The 20,853-nt window shown below is 45.0% G+C and overlaps 2 protein-coding genes across 10 annotated transcripts in view; one reads left to right on the plus strand and one right to left on the minus strand.

Moving 5' to 3' along the window:
• Window positions 1-13,042, minus strand: part of POLR3A (RNA polymerase III subunit A) — a 47,295-nt gene extending 34,253 nt beyond the window's left edge. Inside the window, exons 1-8 of the mRNA XM_043926100.1 lie at window positions 12,850-13,042; window positions 9,413-9,548; window positions 9,005-9,142; window positions 8,320-8,491; window positions 8,031-8,185; window positions 1,979-2,218; window positions 1,702-1,864; window positions 1,388-1,524 (exon numbers count right to left, since the gene is read on the minus strand). Coding sequence (XP_043782035.1) covers window positions 1,388-1,524; window positions 1,702-1,864; window positions 1,979-2,218; window positions 8,031-8,185; window positions 8,320-8,491; window positions 9,005-9,142; window positions 9,413-9,548; window positions 12,850-12,893 — 1,185 coding nt within the window. The 5' untranslated portion in view covers window positions 12,894-13,042. The remainder of the gene's footprint in view (window positions 1-1,387; window positions 1,525-1,701; window positions 1,865-1,978; window positions 2,219-8,030; window positions 8,186-8,319; window positions 8,492-9,004; window positions 9,143-9,412; window positions 9,549-12,849) is intronic.
• Window positions 13,043-14,345: 1,303 nt separating this feature from the next.
• RPS24 (ribosomal protein S24) lies at window positions 14,346-19,669 on the plus strand. Of its 9 annotated transcripts, none has more exons than XM_043926389.1 (8): window positions 14,346-14,435; window positions 15,852-15,917; window positions 16,009-16,218; window positions 16,868-16,978; window positions 17,105-17,107; window positions 17,605-17,622; window positions 19,203-19,224; window positions 19,433-19,669. In XM_043926389.1, the coding sequence occupies exons 1-6, from the start codon at window positions 14,433-14,435 to the stop codon at window positions 17,608-17,610; spliced, it is 399 nt and encodes a 132-aa protein (XP_043782324.1). In that variant the 5' UTR covers window positions 14,346-14,432; the 3' UTR covers window positions 17,611-17,622; window positions 19,203-19,224; window positions 19,433-19,669. The 9 variants fall into 9 exon arrangements, with proteins under 9 accessions (XP_043782324.1, XP_043782323.1, XP_043782328.1 ...); XM_043926388.1 differs by having other exon boundaries at window positions 19,587-19,669; XM_043926393.1 differs by lacking the exon at window positions 17,605-17,622.
• Window positions 19,670-20,853: the final 1,184 nt, after the last annotated feature.

Consider the following 20,853-nt stretch of genomic DNA (forward strand, 5'->3'; position numbering starts at 1 on the left):
GCATGCTACACTGAAATGCGTCTCAGTCTCTCCTTTCTCCAAGTGATTCTAGGGCACTTCCCTGGTGGTCCAGTGCATAGGACTCTGCACTTACACTGCGTGGGGAAAGGGTCTGATCGCTGGTCAGGGAACTAAGATCCCACATGCCGCTTGCGGGGGCCAGGAAAATAAAAAGCATAACTGAACCCCTTGTGTGATTCTAGGAGAAGAGAGGTACCTGTGGCACACTGCTACCAAGGTCTTCAGTGTAAGGACAACAACGGTTCACATCTGAATGTGGTCACTCACTTGCTGGGTGACAGAGCCAGGTCTGTTACTGACCTTTGGTTTCTCTACTGATAAAACGACTGGGCTGCACTGACCTGCAGGGAGCTTTCAGCATATTCTGTGATCCTAAAAACAGGTGGCAGCTTCACCTGCAATGATTTACCGTGGGCTTCTCAGGTTTAAAAGCTGTTAACTCCAGAACAGCAGGTCCTGGCCTGCACCACCATGTCCCGTAGCCTACTGGACAACAGTCTTGCGGGGCACTGTCTCAGAGAAGGAAATTTAACTCATCCAAGGACACTGTTTTTGTTTTTTTTTTTTTTTAATTCTGACTGCACTGAGTCTCTGCTGTAGCTCTTCCTTGAGGTGTGTGCAAGGTTAGCTGCCTTGTAGCATGTGGGATCTTAGTTCCCTGACCAGGGACTGAACCCGTGTCCCCTGCATTGAAAGGCGGATTCTTAACCACTGGACCACCAAGGAAGCCCCAACCAAGGATACTTTTTACACAAGCTTTACCAGAAGCACCTATGGTCTGGGCTAATTATGAATTTCAAGAGCAAAGTCAAAGCCAGTCAACATCTTCCTGTTATCAGGCCTTTCAATTTTCTACACCTTAGTTAAAAAAGAAAATACCATAAATACCAGTTTACATTCAGGAGTATGAACTCAGTATAAAGTGCTACAGCCTTTCTGGTTATGTATCAACAACTTTTTAATATTCAGAGTCTTTGAGTCAGTGATTCTAAAGTTTTAAAAATGATTCTAATGTTTTAACTCATCCCAAGAAAACTTACTGGGTATGGATGTTTATCATTTAGTTATTTAAGGCATGAGGTATGAACCAGCACAGAAAAATATCAAAGATGGAAAAAAGTAGACTTGAATGTTTAATGTGTATCTGAGTATTTAAATATAAAGGCAGACACACCTGTGTACATGTTGTAGATGTTATATACGGTGACACAGGTGTGAAAGAAACTGGAAAAACAAACACACACGTGCCAAACTGTGGCTTGGGTGGGTTACTGGGGGTTTCCCACTGTTGAGCTTGTTTGGAATCTCAGAACGTAACATAAAAGACTGGATTTGGACAAAATACTGAGCAACTCAATGTACTTACCTTCTCAGGAAATGTCAGAATTTTGGCCACGTGAACTGGCACAGCTACCTCATCAATTCGGAGGTTGGGGTCAGGTGAGATGACTGTTCTGCCAGAAAAATCTACTCTCTTTCCTGAGAGATTGCCTCTGAATCGACCTAAATAAATAAAAATGTATCATAAGTCTCCAGGGCACAATGTGTGCTGTTTGGGGGCAATGTGACCAGAAAGGCCAAGGAGAGACTGTGATCTCCAACTAGATAAGCTGGACATACATTCCCCAAAATGAACCAAAGGCAGCATACCGTCTCCTGCACACATAGGTGGACACGTACCCTGCTTTCCCTTCAGGCGCTGGACAAACCCTCTGGTCCATTTCTTGGGTGCCATATTGAGGGGAATGCCTGAGAGCTCGCTGTTAATGTAGAGGGCGCACTGCAGCTGCAGGAAGTCCCAGTCTTCCATGATCATCTGGGTCTTAGCTCCTGATATCCGATGCTAAGAATGAGCAGAAGCAAGCCTGGTCAATCTGACTTTCCCCATCAGACACTTCTGTTTGCATGGATATACTCCAAAACCTAGAGTTTGGAAATGCTAATGGGAAGTGCTGACCTTTTTAATGACGTCATTTAGGAAAATGATTTCTGTCAACTTCATTGTCAGATCGTCTTCATTGGTGCCAGACTTCAAATCGCTCACGACAGAGGGTCTGATACACAAAGGGGGCACTAAGAGTCGTGTGAGAATCAGATCGGAGGGCTTTCCAGCTTCCGGATTCATCAGAAGTAGAGGGATGTCTTCAGCCGGGATTCGTTTAAATAAATTCAAAACTACTAAGGGATTCAAGTTTTCCTATGGAAGGGAGGGAAGAGAAGAGATAGAACTCAGCTCTCCACAGCTTAGGCAAAGGTTTACTTCTCCATGCCCCCTAACCCAGCAGTACCCAACCTTCTTGGCACCAGGAACTGATTTTGTGGAAGATAATCTTTCCATGGCAGGGGGAAGGGGGAGATGGTTCAGACAGTACTGCTAGTGACAGGGAGCAGCAGGTGAAGCTCCACTTGCTGCCGCTCACCTCCCGTGCGCCTGGGTCCTAAAAGGCCTCTGACCAGTGCTGGGCCATGGCCCAGGAGTTGGGGACCCCTGATCTAACCGCTTAACTGAAAATATGTACAAGTGATGACAAAGGCTTCTGATGATTTGCTATACTGCAAGAGCCCTAAAAATGGGCATGACTTTTATGCCAATGATTTAAGCCAATAATTCCACTTAACTTTTCCAAAGGGTATGATTTTAGAAATTAACACAAAGATTTAGCTGTAAGGATGCACTAAAGCAGATCCTAATTGTGAAAGCTTCAAACAACCTGGCAGGTTACTGGCTAGATAAAAGCATGGTACATCCATATGTAGAAAACTATGAAGCCATCTAAGGAAAAAAAATGAAGACACAAAAATGTGGCTTATGCCATGAAAGGTGTTCACAAAATATTGATAAATAAGACAGGTATGTTTACAATGTGATCTAATTTGGGCAAAGAGGTACATCTACAGAAAAGAGGAAATGGAAGAGTTTACCAAGGTGTGAACAGGGCCATCTTTAACTGAGTTGGATTATCATCATTTTGCTTCTTTTTTTACATTTCACCTTTCTGTAATGAACTTGTATTGTCTTTGTATTAACTTCACATAACAGAGGTGCCACGCTGTAACAATGCTGGTTATTAAATTTCCTTGGGATCAAAGACTGTGACTGAGATTATACGTGGTAAGTACAATTTGCCATACATAATGAAATGGGGAACAAAGTTAAGAAAAATGATCAGCTCTTAGAACACTACCAAAGGAAAAGCTTCTATGGTCCTGCCCTGGAGGAGATGGCAGTGTGGCTGGCAGAAGAAAGGAATCTCACCACAGGCTTTCCAGTCCGGGCCCCTGTCCAGAGAACAATGCATGTCCTCAGCTCCCACCTCCCAGCGATGGGCACCTCGCTGCCATCAGAAACAGTCAGGGAGGAGGAAGTCTAAATCTAACAAAATTCTAGGACGGGATGAAGGTGAGACGTCGCCTGCAGTACCACAGTCAGTCCTGGACGAGAACATTATGGAGCTGAAGGCTGTCCAGGAGGGCAGGAAGACTGGCAAGAGTCTGGAACCAGTTCTCAGCAAGAGTGATAAGAACTGCGTCCCCAGAGGCATGAGGAAGAGGCTGCTGACTTATTGTTAAATACCAGGAAACAGAAGTCAGGGACTGATGGACAGCAGAGCAGGGCCCAGAGGTGTACGAGGCAGAACACCCTAACAGCCCAAGCTCTCTAGCCGTGGAGTGTGGCTTCCTCGGGTGGTGATGAGCTGACACAGCTGCACTCAGTCTGCAGGGATGACGTCATTATGGAGAGACCTTATCTGCTGGTCTGCCAATCCCCGGATTTGTACTAAAACAGGAGTGGATATACATCAGCCCTCTGGGAGTAGAGTCCAGAGTTTCTCTCCAATTCCTAAAGGGGTCTGTGACCCACAGAAGGTCAAGAACCACTGCTCTATGGTCTCTTCCACTTCAATCATGTTGTGCCTCCTATAAAGGCATGGGGCTCCACATTCCTGAAAATTCAGTGGGTAGGTACACATGTCAGTAAGTGAAAGTCGCTCAGTCGTATATGACTCTTGGCACCCCCATGGACTGTCGCCCGCCAGGCTCCTCTGTCCATGGGATTTCCCAGGCAACAATTCTGAAGCAGGTTGCCATTCCTTTCTCCAGGGGATCTTCTAGACCCAGGGTTCAAACCTGGGTCTCCCACGCTGCACGCAGACTCTTTACTGCCGGAGTCACCGGGGAAGCACCATGTCAGGACACGGGCCATCCTGAGATTAATGAGACACCTTTTTGCTGCCTGTCTTTATAAAAGGTAAATGTTAACTCAACAATTCTTTGTTCACTTTGGTGACTAAGTGGCCCTCTCGAAGGAGGGGCTGCTTGGAATTAGGCAAATGGTGAACTCATGTTTTGTTCCCACCCATGGCACAAGAAAAACCAGGACAAACTGATAATCTTGGAGGACCTGCCACTATTCCAAGCACTGTGACTGGCATCAAACAGGACCTCAGAAAAAGGGATCTTGTGAGGGACCAAACTTAAGTGGAAGAAACTAGCAGAAATATAAGACAGAACACAAGAGGTGTATAAGGCATAGCAAATGTACATGTGATTGAGGGAAAGGTGAAGATCAGTGTGGGGGTGTGTTGCAGAGAGCAGAGGAGGCTGCATGGAAGCCCAGGGATGGGGGATTCCGGTGAGGGGGACGGAGCAGAGGCTCTGTTAAGCTGAAGGGACACATAAATAAGAAAAGAAGAAGCCTTACCTCTCCATCATTATTTCTGTTAATAGAGGAACATCAGTAATAAGGATACCACAGTAACTAGGTCACATGTTTGAAGCATTTGCTATTTGCTAAGCATCTGATCTGGAATCCATCTCCTAATCCTCATAATAGCCCTAAAGCAGATACTCTTGTAATCCCTGTTTTACAGCTGTGGAAACTCAAGTCCAGGTTGGGCCACGTGTCTAAGATCATAGAGTAAGTAAGCGGCAGTAAGCGTGCATGCTAAGTCACTTCAGTCATGTCTAACTCTTTGTAACCTTATGGATTGTAGCCCACCAGGCTCCTCTGTCCTTGGGATTTTCCCAGCATGAATATTAGAGTGGGTTGCCATTTCCTCCTCCAGGGGATCTTCCTGATCCAGGGATCAAACATGAATCTCCTGCACTGGCAGATAGATTCTTTACCACTGAGCCACCTGGGAAGCCCCAAAGCTCACAACCACCACCCTAAATCACATCGAGGGTGCCACCTGGGTCACATGGGCTGGTGTGGACAGGGAGGTGGTGAAAGTGGGGGACACAAAGAGGCAAGCTGGACGCACTAGACTCCTAAGTGGGAGGAGGTCTCCTGGGCCCAGTCACTCAGGACAGTGGTCCCCAACCTTCTGGCACCAGGGACTGATTTTGGGATGATTGAAGCACACTAAATTTATTGTGTGCTTTATTTCTAATCTAATGCCACTGCTGATCTTGAAGGAGGCATTGATTGGTCCACGGCCTGGAAGTTGGGGACCTCTGACTTAAGAGACTTTTCCAAACAAGATGCCTCCTAGGCCCTAGACCATTCTACTGCAGAGGGTATGGGGAGCAGAGGAGACTTGGTCCTCTGCATGTAAGGACAGTGGCCTCAGGGGCCCAGGCAGAGAGTTGGCAGGGGAAAGTGGTGACGGGAGTCAGGGAGGCTGATCTGGGGGGGTAGCAGAGGGAATGCACAGGAGGCTGCAACTAAGGCCACACCCAGGAGGGCTGGGCAGCCCTCAGACTCACTGAACGCTTTCTGCACAGTTGTCAGCCTGGAGGGGAGAATTCCTCTACACTCACGCTGGTAGGAGGACAAGATCAGCTTTCTCAGTCTGCACCTTCACTTCCTCTGCAGGAGCTTGAAGACGTCTCCACTGGGACGCACGGCTGGTGCCCTCCTCCATCTCCAGGGGGATGGCCAAGTTTCCAGACGCCAGTGCATCTGGCCGCCTCCTCTCACACCCGTTGCCACCGTGGCTTGTCATCAGTTACTATCCATTCTGACTGCACACTCTGACCTCTGGCTTCACTATCACTGCCCAGGGTCAGGACCTGCTTTCTTTCTACATCTCACTCCCCAAATCAAGGCATAACTTATATATTACAGTAAACTGCACAAATCTTAAAGAGATGGGTAAATTTTCACACAGGTACACATACACCACCATTCAAATCATGATAAAGAATATGTGCCCCTCTCCAGAAAATACCCCGATACCCCTTTCTCACTAGTACTAAGCCGTCACCTCAGATCAGTCTGGCCTGTTCCTGGACTTGATCTAAATGCAATCACACCCTTTGGACTCTCATATAAGGCTGCCTCCTCTCAGTAGGATTCCGAGATTCAGCCAGGCTGGGTGTGTCAGCTTGATTCTTTCATTCCAGGACAGTATTCCACTGCGTGGATCTATGACAATTTGCACATTCTCCTGTTGACAGGCATCTGGGTTGCTTCTAATTCTGGCTTTAATTAATGAAGCTACAATGAACATACTTGCACAAATATTTCTGGGGACGTATGCACTTGTCTCTCTTGGGTACATACCCAAGAATAAAGCTGCTAGATCACATGGTAAGTGTAGGTCTTACTTTGTAAGGAATTTCAGAGTGGTGGAAACATTTTACAAGGCTACTATCAATGCAGGAGTGCCAGTTGCTTCAGATCCTTGCCAGCACTTGGTTTTCAGTTGTTTTACATTTAATTTTTCTGAGGGGGTGTGTGTTTTAATTAATACTTCCCTGATGACTTATAATGTGGAACAACTTTTCATCTATTGATCGGCTGTTTGAATATAACCTTTTGTGAAGTGCCGATTCAAGTCTTGCTTCTGCTTTTAAAAATCAGGGCTTTATATTCCGGACATGAGAGTTCTTTGTCAGACACATGAAAGGTGAGTATTTGCTCCCAGCTTGTGACCTGGTTTTCCATTTTTGTTACGGTGTCTTTTGAGCAGTCAGGCTGTTCTAAAATGTCATTATTTATGTCTCTCCCTTGCTTAAAACCTTAATGGCTCCACATTCTCCAGAGTGGAAGGACCTCGACAAAGTGGGTTCAGCTGTCTGTCTTTTCTCCAGCACAGGCTTGCGCCCCAATGGTCTCCGCGAGGATTGCCCATCCACCACTCACTATTATCTTGGCCGATGTGGCCTCACAGGGTTGCTGTTAGGATAAAATATGAGGCGATCCATGGAAAGAACTTGGAACGACACCGGAAGGTAACAGCAGTCACTAACTGCAAGGTGCTTTTGTTAGCAAAATGCTGGGACTTTCAAACAGAACCTTGGCTTCAGAAGGAGCCCCAACACAGCCTCCTGGACATGGCAGGCTCACTGCCCTAGACTCTCTAAACCCTACTCAGGTTTAAGGACCACAACAAACCACACCTTTCCTCACAGTCCTCCCTGACCAAGCCCCCAGATTCCCCACTCCGTCCTTTCCTCTCCACCCCTGTGACAGTCAGCACTGTGTCCCATGGTACTGGCTATGTTTTCATAGATTAATGACCTACGACACCTTTAAAACCATGGGATTCCTGGGTGCAGACCCACTGCTTTGTGGTTCCAGACGCTCCCACAGGTCTGACAGTTTGGTACTCAGTAGCCACTTAATTGTTAGTTTTGTATACTATCAATTCTAGAAGGTACCATGTGACTTAAATACTAATCGAATTCAGAACAAGGCAGAACAAGACACTTCATAAAATCCTACTAATTAAGTTTGTGCCAAGTAAAGCAATGGAAATTACATGCAAATTCTATTAATGCCGCATCCATGTGAGAAATAGGATCCCTCAGTGCATGCTGTACACAGCTATGCTTTTACAATCTTTTACGATGAAAATGTAACATGCTATCTATGTAATTAAACATGTGTTAGTTACGAGGATAGCTCACAATAAACTGAGCGCCAGGTGAACACCTGTCAAGCGGAGTATCCCCAGAGATCTAACCCCAGTGGACCTCCTGTTCCGGAGGAAGGGTGTACCCAGAGGGTGAGGAGACAACGTGTGATGGAGACAGAGGGAGGCAGGCAGGGGTAGGCTCACCTGTGCCCTTCCCAGGAGAGGCTCTACTTCTTTGTTATGCTCTATGGCGGTTTCAAAAGACTGAAGGAAACTTGATACGATGGGATCTACCACTTTCTTGTTAGTCTTGTACTTCTCGTGGATTATCTTCAGTAAGCCGCATTTCTTGACAGTACCTGTAAGAGTTAGTGCATTTTACCATGGTTGGAAAAATCAGGTTCTTGGTTAGGCTGGCCTGAGCTCACGATCTAGGAAATGCAGTTACAGAAACTGCCATCGTGATGAAAGACAAGATGTGCATCTGGCTCACCGTTGAAGGCGCCACAGTGATGGCACGTGTTCTTCTTCCGGCACTTGTCAGAGATTTTCTTCTTCAGCCCTCGCTTCTGGAGGTAGGTCAGGCCGGGCCTCTTTAGATAATCCAGAAACTGCTTCTTCTCCTCCTGGGACAGCATGATGTGGCAGCAGGTTTTACAGATCATCTTTTGAAAATTAAACAAAATAGATAAAAGGATGAGAGGATGAAAAAGTATTTTTTTTTAAAAAAAGCTGTATCCACCCCTTGTCTAGGACACTTAACTCTATGCACAGATCTACAGGAAGACACTCTTAGAGGCAGGCCATGTTCACCAGAATGCTGGCTGTAGCCATAGCCGGCAGGTGGGGTTTTTGTTAGCTTTATTCCCTTTCTCGTGCTTGAATTATCTTGTGTTTGTATTGCTTGAATTATTATTTTTTACAATATATATCTACCACGTACTCAAGGAAAATCAAGCAAAAAGAATCTTATAGCAATTTAACTTATTGCAGGATGAAATATTATGCCAAACAAAACAAAACAAAACACCAAACCCCTCAAACAAAACAAATATTGCATGTTTAGTATAAAAACGTTCCCTACATGTATCCCCCACCAAGCTCACTCTCATGTCCCTGGATCAGTAACTTCCAGGGAGATGAAGTTACTGTATGGAGATGCACACATACATGCTTACCTGTAAGATGCCGATAACTGCTCGGAAGTACCCCACGTGAAAACATGGCAATTCCAAGTCAATGTACCCATAGTGGCCCAGACAGTCGGCCAAGTTCTTCCCACAGGTTTCACAAGGACGGTCCTTCTCACTTGTACCCTGTGGATAAAAGCATGATCAATAGTCAGTGGAGACCAGTGGAGAGGAAACTGGGACGAGCCCTCACAGGTGGCCAGGGGACCCAGAGTCAGAATCACCTGGCAAGGGGCAGGGTATTCATGTTCCCTGGACCAAGGAAGGCTGGAGCCCCTGAGATGTGCTGGGGAAGCGGGGAGGTGGAAGGAAGACCTGGCTTCTTCCTGTTTGGTAAGTCACCAGTTTCACCAGCCAGTCAAAACACATGGAACCACGAGGGGCAGCAGGTCTTACCATCCTGTGGTCAAGCACCCCGTAGAGCAGTGGGGCATGGTTGTTGTCCTGGCTGTACAGGTTCTTACTCACAACCTGGATGTGAGCCTGCTGGCGCATCTCCTCGGCTGACTTCATTCCAAAACAGATGTGGCTTCTGGAATGGAAAGAGATAGGGGAACAGTTACATCAAAACCACTTACCAGGAAGAGCATTTTTGCATGTGACCCACCATAAGCAACCTTATCCTTCCCACGCCTGACAGGCTCTGCTCTCTCATTACTAAATGTTCCTTCATCCTGCTGACTTGTTCTCACTTTCATTATCTGAGGATGGTGCGCCTCAGTTGTACCTACCTCCTTGCTGCTCAATCCAGGAAGAATTGCTCATTTTAACGTCTCTCTGTAGCACTGGCAGTAACCTCTTCACCCCTTATCTTGCAGTAATTTCTTCCCTTGGCTTTGGTAACACCATCCATGCTTTGAGTCTTTTCCCCTCTCTGGCTGTTACATCTTGTTTCTTTTGTGGCCTCTTCTACTGCTCTCTCTTAGATATTGGCTTTTCTCCTTACCTGGGACCTCCTCACCTTACAACCCCACTCCTCCTTGCACTCTACACCTTCTTCCCGAGTGGTGTCTGTCTAATCTCTATCTGGAGGCCAATTATTCCGACTCAGCCGGAGAGCATACACACATCTCCTTTGGACAGTTACACAAGTACCTAAACTTGGCACTTCCTCTCCCAGATCTGTTCCTTTGTTCATTTTCCCAACAAGCTGGGGCTTTACGATGTGCCAGGCACCATCCTGAGGGGCTGAGGGTACAGGTTAGACAAGACAAACTCCCTGCCAACATGGGGCTCAGTTTCAGGGAGGGCAAGACAGAGAATAAACAAACAGATTCACAAAAGTGAATAGATGCAAAGACTGAAAAAACTGAAGCGTAGGGGACAGTTTGACAAGACTATGTTATGTGGTCAGAAAGTCTGGAAAATTGACATTTCAGCTCAATTCTGAATCAGAGGGAGCCAGTCATAAGATGATCAAGAAGCCATGCATAGGAAGTACAGCTTAACTAGGGCAAGGGTTCTAGAGCTGGCTCAAGCCTGGCATTTTGAAAGCACCAAATGAAACCAGTTGTGTAGAGCACAGAAAGCTAATGGTACAAGAAAAAGTCAGTGAGGTATGCAAAGACCAGCTTTAGGAGGGCTTGGGAACTCTGACAGGCAATTTAAATGTTAGTCCAAGGGAAAGATGCTTGAAGAGTTCACACTGAAGTGTCAAGGATCTAATTTGCATTTTAATAGAGTCACTCAGGTGGTCAGAGGAAAACAGATTATATCTACATCTGAATATAGTTGGGGGTTGGGATGGGTTTGCAGGGACCACCTGGGATACTTTATCCAGGAAAGAGGCACGTTTCCCATTCCAGTGAATGGCAACCTCCACAGTCACCCAAGCAAGAAATTCTGTGCATCAGTCTCATTTCTCCCTTACCCATCCCTACCAAAACTGTCAGTTTCACACCCCTCAACCGAGAGAATGGCCATCATCAAAAATTCTACAAATAAATGCTGGGGAGTGTGTGGAGAAAAAGGAACCCTCATTCACTGTTGGTGGGAATGTAAATTGGTACAACCAGTAGAGAGAAAAGTACAGAGGTTCCTTTAAAAACTAAAAAGAGTTACTGAATGATCCAGCAAGCCCACTCCTGGCCATATATCTGGAGAAAACCACAATTTGAAAAGCTACACCTCAGTGTTCACTGCAGCTCTATTGACAATAGCCAAGACATGGAAGCAACCTAAAAGTCCATCAAGAGATGCATGGATAAGACGTGGTGTGTGTATGCATATACACAGAAACCACACACACACCATAAAAAAAAAATGCCATTTTCAGTAATATGGATGGCTCTAGAGATTATCATATTAAGTAAAGTAAGCTAAACAGAGAAAGACAAATGTCATATGATATTGCTTATACGTGGGGGAGAAAAAGATACAAATGAACTTATTTACAAAAGAGAAACAGACCCACACACACAGCAAACAAACTTATAGTTACCAAAGGGGCAGGTGGTGGTGGTGGAGATAAATTAGGAGTTTGACATGAAAATATACACTTACTATATTTAAAATAGATATCCAACAAGAAGCTACTGTATGGCACAGAAATGTATACTTAATATTATATATATAATAAAAGGTATATTTTTTAGATTCTTTAACAGATACTATACATAGTTTCTTTTATCTATTATAGGCATATTATGTTATTTTATACATATATATTCTTTCTTAGATTACATATACATATTCTTTTTTAGATTCTTTTCCCTTACAGGTTCTAAAAAAGAGTATCTGTCTGTATTGTAGGAACTGCAGGAGACGTGGGTTCGATCCCCGGGTCCAGAAGATCCCCTGGAGAAGGGCACACAACCCACTCCAGTATACCTGCCTACAGAAGCCCATGGACAGAGGAGCCTGATGGGTTAGACCATCCAGGCAGTTCGCAAAGAGTCAGACACGAGTGAAGTGACTGAGCACACATGCATATAACCGGCTAACACAACATTGTAAATCAACTATACTTTAGTTGACCAAAAAAAACTCCTCACTGCCTGCAAGATGACTCTGGAACAAAGCTTCAAAATCAGCTTTCTTCTCATCACTGTAATGTCTCCCTCCTCTATGCTCCTGGAAGAAGGCTGTTTGGTTTGCTTTCTTCAGTCTGAACCCCTTTCCCGTTGGTGCCAACCCTTGTCCTTGCACTTGTCTAGCTCAACCGTTGACTTGCCTACCTTCTCCAACTAGACTAAGCAGTAAGATCTTCCTCATGTCACATCTCTAATGCCTATCACCGGACCCAGCACACAGTACATTCCTCAACTAAGTGTCTCCTGCAAGAACGATTGATTTCTTTCTTTACTGGAAGTTCTAAGGCGAGGCTGTGACCTATTAAATTTCATCTCATTTTTGAGACTGCTATCCATGTGCCTGTGACACAGCTTTCTACCTGGTAACTTCATTCTTTCGATCAACAAATATTACGTCCGTGTCGTGTTCTGCAGCAAAATGAGTCCCCGACCCAGGTTGCTTCCCAAGCTGTAGTGACCAAAAATTCGCAGAAAGGAGTCATCATCTGACCTCAGTAAAACTCGAGCTTCGACCCAAGGTGTAAGTTATCGCCAAGGATCCCACCACATCTCCCATTCTCTGCCGAAAACCAATGGAACACCCCTGGCCTGCTGTTCCCCAGATGCTGAAATACCCTCTGCCCAATCAATGCTCATTAATCTAACCTGATACTGCTGAGCTGTGCCCACACCTCCCACTGATTCTTGGTCCTTTCCTTCCAACTGACCCTCAGCTATGACGCTTCGACACCCAAGACCCCTGACCTTGGATTCCTTTACCCCGAATTTCTCTGCCCTTTGGGGATTTTGGTTCCATCTTACATTTTCTTGGCCACATCTGTCTCCCGGAACTGCTCCTTCACCATGGTGACGGCTGCAGGGGCTCCCTTCTATAAATTTGTGGAGCTGGATTAGAAATACGATGTTCTCCGTACCACCCGTGGCTGCTTCTTGACCAGTTGCTAACACACCTGCGGCATTTTTTCGGCCACCGTAGCACGCCCCACGTGCCCGCCCCCACTTCCGCTACTCGCTGGCGCGAGTCTGTCAAGAGAGGCTTCAGGCACGCAGCTTCTCGCCTTCTCCCCATACCGCCATCTGGTGGCACCTCGTTGAAACCGCCGCGAAGCCTGAGCTGTATTTTTCAAGTTCCATTTCCAATCTCTTCCTGGTTTATTGGTCTGTCTCTTTCTGAACCTGCATTTTTTAAAAAATTTTATTGCTACACGGACAAATTTCAAATATCAAATACTTATTAAAAGCTATAAAGAAAGCTGAGCACTGAAGAACTGATGCTTTTGAACTGTGGTGTTGGAGAAGACTCGAGAGTCCCTTGGACTGCAAGGAGATCCAACCAGTTCATCCTAAAGATCAGCCCTGGGTGTTCACTGGAAGGACTGATGTTGAAGCTGAAACTCCAATACTTTGGCCATCTGATGATAAGAGCTGACTCACTGGAAAAGACCCTGATGCTGGAAAAGATTGAGGGCAGGAGGAGAAGGGGACGACAGAGGATGAGATGGTTGGATGGCCTCACAGACTCAATGGACATGAGTTTGGGTAAACTTCGGGAGTTGGTGATGGACAGGGAGGCCTGGCGTGCTGTGGTTCATGGGGTCGCAAAGAGTTGGACACGACTGAGCGACTGAACTGAACTGATTAAAAGCTCAATTTTAACCCTGAGGGTTGGGATGGGGAGGAAGGTGGGGCGGGGGGGGGGGTTCATGATGGGGACACATGTACACCTATAGCTGATTCATGTGAATGTATGGCAAAAACCACTACAGTATTGTAAATTAATTAGCCTCCAATTAAAATAAATAAATTAATTTACCAAAAAAAAAGCTCACTTTTGTAGGGACTAAGATTTTCATGAAAAGACAAAGTTTTGGAAAAAATTTTAGACAATCAGATTCTCTAATCTCACAAAAATAATAGCAACGGTCAGTTCTGCGTACTTGAAATAACAAAAGGTTTTGAGTCAGTTCTGCAGTTTCCCCAGCGATAAAACGAGGAGGCTGGTCGAGAGGACGGCCAAGGATGCCTTCCGGCTTTACCAACCGCTAACGCGGGTGGAGGGGATTTAACTTTAATCTGGTTTAACTTAATTTTAACTTCAGACAGTCCAAAATAATGAATAGAAGCGGAACATGTACTAGCATAAACCTACTCAGTCTAAATTGTGCGCCCTCGGGATTGGCCAGTATCCGTTCTGGGGGGTGTGGCGAAAGACTACAGAGTCCAGATCTTAAGCACTTTCAAACAGGCATTGGCGAGGTCGGCCTCAGGGTCCGGCCACGCCCCCACGTCGGCGCGGTCCGGGGACCTTCCGTGAGCGTTGATATGATTGGCCGGAGAAGTTTAGCCCTCTTTTCCTCCTGGCTGCTTGAAGATCAGCCGCCATCATGGTGAGTCTCTCCGGACCCGTGCACCCATCCGCCGCATATCTGAGCCATCCTCCGTCCCCTGGTTCTGACATTGGCGTTACAGCCCCCCCAAAGCCCGGTTACTCTTCCCTGGCCGAGTCTGACCGGGGAGACCTGTTGCCGAGGGTGTGGGAGCCGCCGGCGAGGAGTCCAGGCTGTGTGCTGTCTACCTAGACATGTTGGGCTTTCAAGAGTCCCAGGAATGGGGGATTGCGGGAGTACCTACTGCGTTTTTCGGCTTCGTGGAGTCTAGTGGGTGGGGTGGGGTGAAGAGAGAGACATCACATTTGCACTCCCAACTTGGGGTAGGCGGTTGGACAGTGAAGGCAGCCCAGGAGGTGAAGAGGGTGCCAGCACCGCCCGGGCGAGTTGCGACGAGTGAAACTGTTACGTGTAAGCTACAGTTACTGTCGGCCGAATGGATTCTCTTGTTTCACAGGGGGAAACGGAGGCCCCGGGGTGTGGAGCTTGCCATGCCATTACTAGTTGACTCATTTGAAGGTTCACCGGTTTTTAACCCCGCTCCATCTTCGATCTGTTTTTTACTTGATCCCGACTGTAAGGAATTGAACATTGTTGAAGTGGATTTAGTTTGGTGTGGTTTTTTAAAACTGTAGTTGAAATAGCTATCAATTTACCGTGAGAGCTCTTCTTACCGGTTAAGTTTTTGTTTTTAGTGTAAAGATGCTGAATGCCCACATTCTCTGGTAGTTACTGTGTAAAAGCAGGGGGGCTATTCAGAAGGGAATACGTTTTTTGTGGGATGTAGAGTTGGTCATTCAAGAAGGGTAGTTTACATGAAGATAGTGCAATGCTTGTCAGATCTCTGCGGGCTGCTACAAACAGGGTGGTCTGACAATAACATTTGTAGAATCACAGCTTCACCCCAGAGAAGTGGAACTTGGGGTGATTTTTGTCTTTAAGGGTACAATTGGCAAAGTCTGGAGACATTCTTACAATTAGGAAGTGGATGTGCTACTAAACGTTCTGAAATGCACGGGACAGTCCTCACAACAAAGTAGTAGCTGGGCCAAGACATCTGGGGTTTGAGAAACCTGGAGAGTGATTTCTGTAACAAAACGAAGTAAGCCTTTACAGATTCAGTGTGTGGCTGTAGAGCACATATTCTTGGTACTGTTTTTGTGTTGGGGTGACCTGTGAGTTAGGCAGTTTGCTAGTAAGTGTGTTAGGAGGAGATGGGAATTGGTGCTTTTTTTTCCCCTTTTATTCAAGGTTTCCTGGCACTGACGCCGTGTGACTCCTTTGTTTTTAATTAACTGTTCACAGATAGCGGCTATTGATGTGGACCTTGTAGTTCTAGATCTTGGAAAATCACAATAAGGTCAGGAAAAGATTGACTAGTTATTAAAACTATTAAAACGAGTGTTATGTTTTCAGAACGACACAGTAACTATCCGGACTAGGAAGTTCATGACCAACCGACTGCTTCAGCGGAAACAAATGGTAAGGAAGGGTACGTCAAAGTTTGGTTGTTAGTCAGTTTTGAAGATGTATTTCATTGTAGTATACACTAAGCTTGATAATTTCTTCTTAGGTCATTGATGTTCTTCACCCTGGAAAGGCAACAGTACCTAAAACAGAAATTCGGGAAAAACTGGCCAAGATGTACAAGACCACACCAGATGTCATCTTTGTGTTTGGATTCAGAACCCATTTTGGTGGTGGCAAGACCACTGGCTTCGGCATGATTTACGACTCCTTGGATTACGCGAAGAAGAACGAGCCCAAACACAGGCTTGCGAGAGTAGGTGTTCTCATTTGTTCAGTTGCCGCTGAAGACACTTTTTTAACGGCATTGTGGGTTCAGCAGAATGAGCACGAGCAAGCAGTCTGGAGGGACAACACACTAAATAACTCTTCAGTGGTTGACAGAAAACGCACAGATAGAGTATGGGGTTCAGAATGGTGTCTGCAGGATTTGAGGAGGTGCCTTTTGAGCTGGGTCTGGAAGAGCAGGTGACATGCTCCTGGAGGTAGGAACTGGCAGGCAGTAGAGGGATGGATTTAGAAACCGTAGGTTGACCCTACATGAAGTGAAATGTTTATTCCCAAATGTCTTGAGTTTGGACTCAGCTTCATAGGAGCCATGAAAAAATTCGGGTGATTTCCTGAATACCAAGTACATAGTGAAGTACAGTTGATCCTTGAAGAACACTGGTTTGAATGTCCACTTATACTCAGATGTTTTTTCAGTCGTAAAGTTACAGTACAGTGATCCGAGGTTGGTTGAATACATAGGGGCAAAAGAAAGCGGATGTGGAGGGCCAAGCCAGCTATACATTCTACTAAGATACTTGACTGTCGAGATTTGACGTGCTTATTCCTGGAGTTGGATGATTTGATGTTTGCAAGTTGTATGTTCATATATACACATATACACATTTTTCTTTCAGCATGGCCTGTATGAGAAGAAAAAGACCTCAAGAAAACAGCGAAAGGAACGCAAGAACAGAATGAAGAAAGTCAGGGGGACTGCAAAGGCCAATGTTGGTGCTGGCAAAAAGGTATAGTTTATCAAGGAAGATACAGAAATGTCAGTTTCAGGTTTTTAGTTTGTAGAAAAGTGGGGTTTTGTTTTCTTAATAACGTTTCTTAATGTTTCTTCTTTTCCCACTTCTTCTGGATTACAGAAGGTAACCTGTTTTGAGAAGCCACGTAACGTAGTACCGTGACACCTCAGTAGAGTAGCTTTGCCCACCCCTTAGCTCACAGATTAGCACAGCACAGGGCCACATCGGTTCAGTGATCCTGGTGGGTGCCTTGCAAGTCTTACCAGGAAAGTTTTCACTTAACTGCTAATTGCAAAGGTTTGTAAAGAGGGAGCGGTTCTAGGTTCCCAAGACAGACATTCTTAAAATTGGCAACTGATTGAGGAAGCAGCTGAATCAATGTGGCCCGTGTTTTCCTGGCATGCTGGAGAGGTGGCACGGTTTTCCGTTGCTTTCCTCTCCAGTTAGTCAGGACTTGAGTGATTTTAATTCTCAGCTTTTTACCAGCTTGGCTAGCTAATTGTAAGTAGTTGAATGGAATTAAGGTGTTGGGTTGTCAAATTAACAAATAATTAAGTGTTCTGTGAACTTTTTTTTTTTTTGCCTTTTCCCTCTACTTTCTTGGAATTCTTGTTCATCAGAAATGAAGTGTCTAGCAGGTACTGAGATTGTGAGCACGGTGTGGGGATGAATGCATCACCTTCACTGAGTTTGCTTTGATGCTTTGCATGTTGGCTTTCAGAGGAGAGTTTTGTAGCATAGTCTATTATATAACACTACTGCTATGGTTTAAAATAGTATATTGTGAGCAAAGGAGAGAAACTTTAAATCACATTTACTTTGGAAACTCAGAAATGCATGTTAAGTTGTGAAGTGGCCCAGTGGAGGAAGGTGGCCCCTTTTAATTGGCACTTGCTATGTTCCAGAGCATCACATACTCAGGAAATGAATGGCTTTACTTCATTAATAAGGGCTTGGGAAGGGTTCTCTGATCCAGTCATGAGCAGTGTCTCTCTTGGAGACTGGTTGATTGACTGGCAGCTTGATATACTGGTCCAGAAAATCTGGCAAAGCCTCTGTCTCAGAGCACCCACCCAAAGCTGCCTTTCACCATCTCTCTACTGTCCCATTACTTATTATTTGATCTCCAGCTTTCTACTTGATGCCCCCTTTTTTTTAATTGAAAAATTTCCAAGATAATGAAGTATTCACATCAAAACCTTTGATAAGCTTTTCCCACAGATATTTAAATATATTTGTACAGTGAGCAGCCTAAACATGTAACATGAAAGATGGGCGGAGAGTGAATTGGGGCTTAGCAGGGTTTGAAACAGCGGAGGTCACAGCCCTGTGTGTTTCCTCTCGTCGCGACTCCTGCAGAGCAGGCAGGACACCTGGGGTGCCCGCCTCAGGCTCTGACAGCTTCCTGGTGCTGAGGAGTTGGAGTGAACGGACTGCCCGAGGAACTGCTTGCTGCTTAGAACTGCTCCCTGTTTGTGAGGCTTACTAAACCTGTTGACAGAAATTCCAGAAGTTGAAAAGCAGTCAATACTTGTGTACTGATCTAGATCTGAAGACCGTTTTTACGTATTGTTTCCTTCATTCAGCCATGTGTTAGTGCTCAGCGGTGACAATGTGTAAAAAGTCAGGCATCGTAATTGTTCTTTTTAACTTACTTTTTGTTCACATGTTGGAATTGCATCTTTTGGGTGCTGTAGAGTTTTAAATTAAAAGAATAGTCTCGTGTTTGAGAAGCGATTGAACTATTTTTATATCAGCTGAGTTCTGTCTCTTAAAATACTAATTTGCACTACTTTTGTTGATTGTGAATAGTGGCTTTTAAATTACTGAACCTGAGACAGGTCTTAAAAAAGACTTGCTTGATCCTTTAGAGCTCTCCCTTTGGTCAAATTAGACTTCAGTCTGGGATGATTCTCAAGTTTGCTGATGGTGCTAACATGCCCAGCACGTTGTTGCTGAGCAGAGCAGAGGGGCTGAGGCTCCTAAAGTGGGCATTGGCAGCCCAAGAACCATAGAAATCAGGCAGAGTGTTCTCAAAATTGGGGAAAATAAAGTCAATTAGTGCATCTAGGGAGTGCTCTATATACAATTGCAAAGAATAAAACAATCATTAAGGTACCTGATTGCATGCAGATTATTTAGGAGTTTGCAAAGGGACTATTAACGAAATGTTTCTTTTCCCTCTTCCCTCCTTTCTCCCTTCCCTGCCACTATTCAGTGAGCTGGAGATTGGACAACAGGTATTGAAGCTTTTCGTTTAGATTGTTAGATTTTTTGGTTGACAGTATTAAAGCATGTGAAATGATTTAGAAGTATATTTACAGTTGCTCTCAAGAGTTGTGTCTTTTAAAAACTAGCAGTGTCATGGTTTTGTTTTCATAACTTGTTTTTTGTCTCATCCCTAACTAACTGGAATGTTTTATTTCTTGATGCTTGCGTTGTGTTAAGAAAGATTATGCAGACTTAATATGGACCAGGTTACTAATGTTCGTTCTGCATGAGTGTCATTAATTTTGGAGTTTGTTGAAGACTTTGTACTGTTAATTTTTAAAGGCTTTAAAAGGTAGTTGCTAACTAAATTTCTTTTTTCTTTGATTCACAGAAGGAGTAAAGATTCTGCAGTGACTGTATCTGTGGTGCTTGTGCAGATTTTTCATGAAAGAATAAACTAAGACCTTTTCCATGTCTGGCTGTTTGGAGTATATTTGAAGTTTCCTGGGAGTGTTGTAAATTGGTTTGCTATTTAACAGAATTAAACAGCCCCAGATCACATACTCCGTTAAGCATTCAGTGAAAACTTGCTCTATCGGGGTGGTGTCTGTCCTTCCCTTTACTGGCACAAAGCTGTCAGTGTGGAGAGTATCTGTAGCATGGGGCGTGTAGGGCCAGGCCAGTGTGCCATGAGACACTTGAAACCTGAATTCCTTTTTGGTCTTACTAAAACCCTACTTGGTTGTTAAGGAAAAAAATGTGCTGGCTGTGATAAAAATGAAAGTTACTAGGCTGCATTCTCATTATTTATCCTGGAGTAAATAGGATCTGACAAAATCATTAGTCTATCACAGGTTTGTGCTTATGTGATAAATGGATGTTCTGTTGTGGGTGGGGAATTTGGAAAAGGCTCTAAAGTGGTGAATATTTGTGTAGTGTGTAGTTGGTTTGTAAGTCTGATTGTGCATGGGTTTTATGAGGTATAGAGGGTTATCTGGTCCTGCTTTTTCTTTGCCAGATGCTGATTCTCAGATTGGCTTTCTCAGGCATTAGGTTGAGAGGCTGAACTGGCTTACTGGTCAGTTGTGTGGGGTAATGGGCTTGAGGGTTCATGAGTTGGGAGGGCTTGAGTGTTTGATTGGGGCAGAAGAGACGTTAATAATTTGGGTTTTCTGTATCATTCATTCTTCCCTGCAGTTGGTGTGATTGGTTTGTACATGTAGGAATCAAGCTTATAAATGCTATTAAGAACTATGTCAGTGGATGGAAAGCTCCAGAGAAACTTCAGGAGCAATAGAGGACTGCTTGGTTGGTTGGTTTGATGGGGGAGCCAGGAGAAGTAAGAATTGACAGCAGAAAGCATCTGAGGGTTGCAGGAAGGAATAATATTTTGAAGAGAGCATGCTGGGAAGCCTTGACTTGAAGGAGCTATATGCTGGGAGGACAGGGATGTGACCAGATAAGTGAGGGGCCTGAACCTGCTCGCCTAGGGTACAGAGGGCAGGGTGGGTATAGTTCCATTTGTAGTTATGCTGAGGCTAGATATTTGGGTTTGTGGAACTCATGGCCCTGTGGGTTCCCTTACTAGGAAATCTGCTTTGTGTTCCCTTAATAGGACCAGGAAATAAGATCTGATGGTTTGCTTGTAGGAAGAGTGG

The sequence above is a fragment of the Cervus elaphus genome, chromosome 15, assembly GCF_910594005.1.
Source record: "Cervus elaphus chromosome 15, mCerEla1.1, whole genome shotgun sequence".
Taxonomy (NCBI): Eukaryota; Metazoa; Chordata; class Mammalia; order Artiodactyla; family Cervidae; genus Cervus; species Cervus elaphus.

What these genes read in the sequence shown, in the direction of transcription:
- RPS24 (XM_043926389.1), top strand. An exon ending in TGCTTCAGCGGAAACAAATG is followed by an intron (nt 15,918 to 16,008) that starts GTAAGGAAGGGT and finishes ATTTCTTCTTAG; the next exon opens with GTCATTGATGTTCTTCACCC. An exon ending in CCAAACACAGGCTTGCGAGA is followed by an intron (nt 16,219 to 16,867) that starts GTAGGTGTTCTC and finishes TTTTTCTTTCAG; the next exon opens with CATGGCCTGTATGAGAAGAA.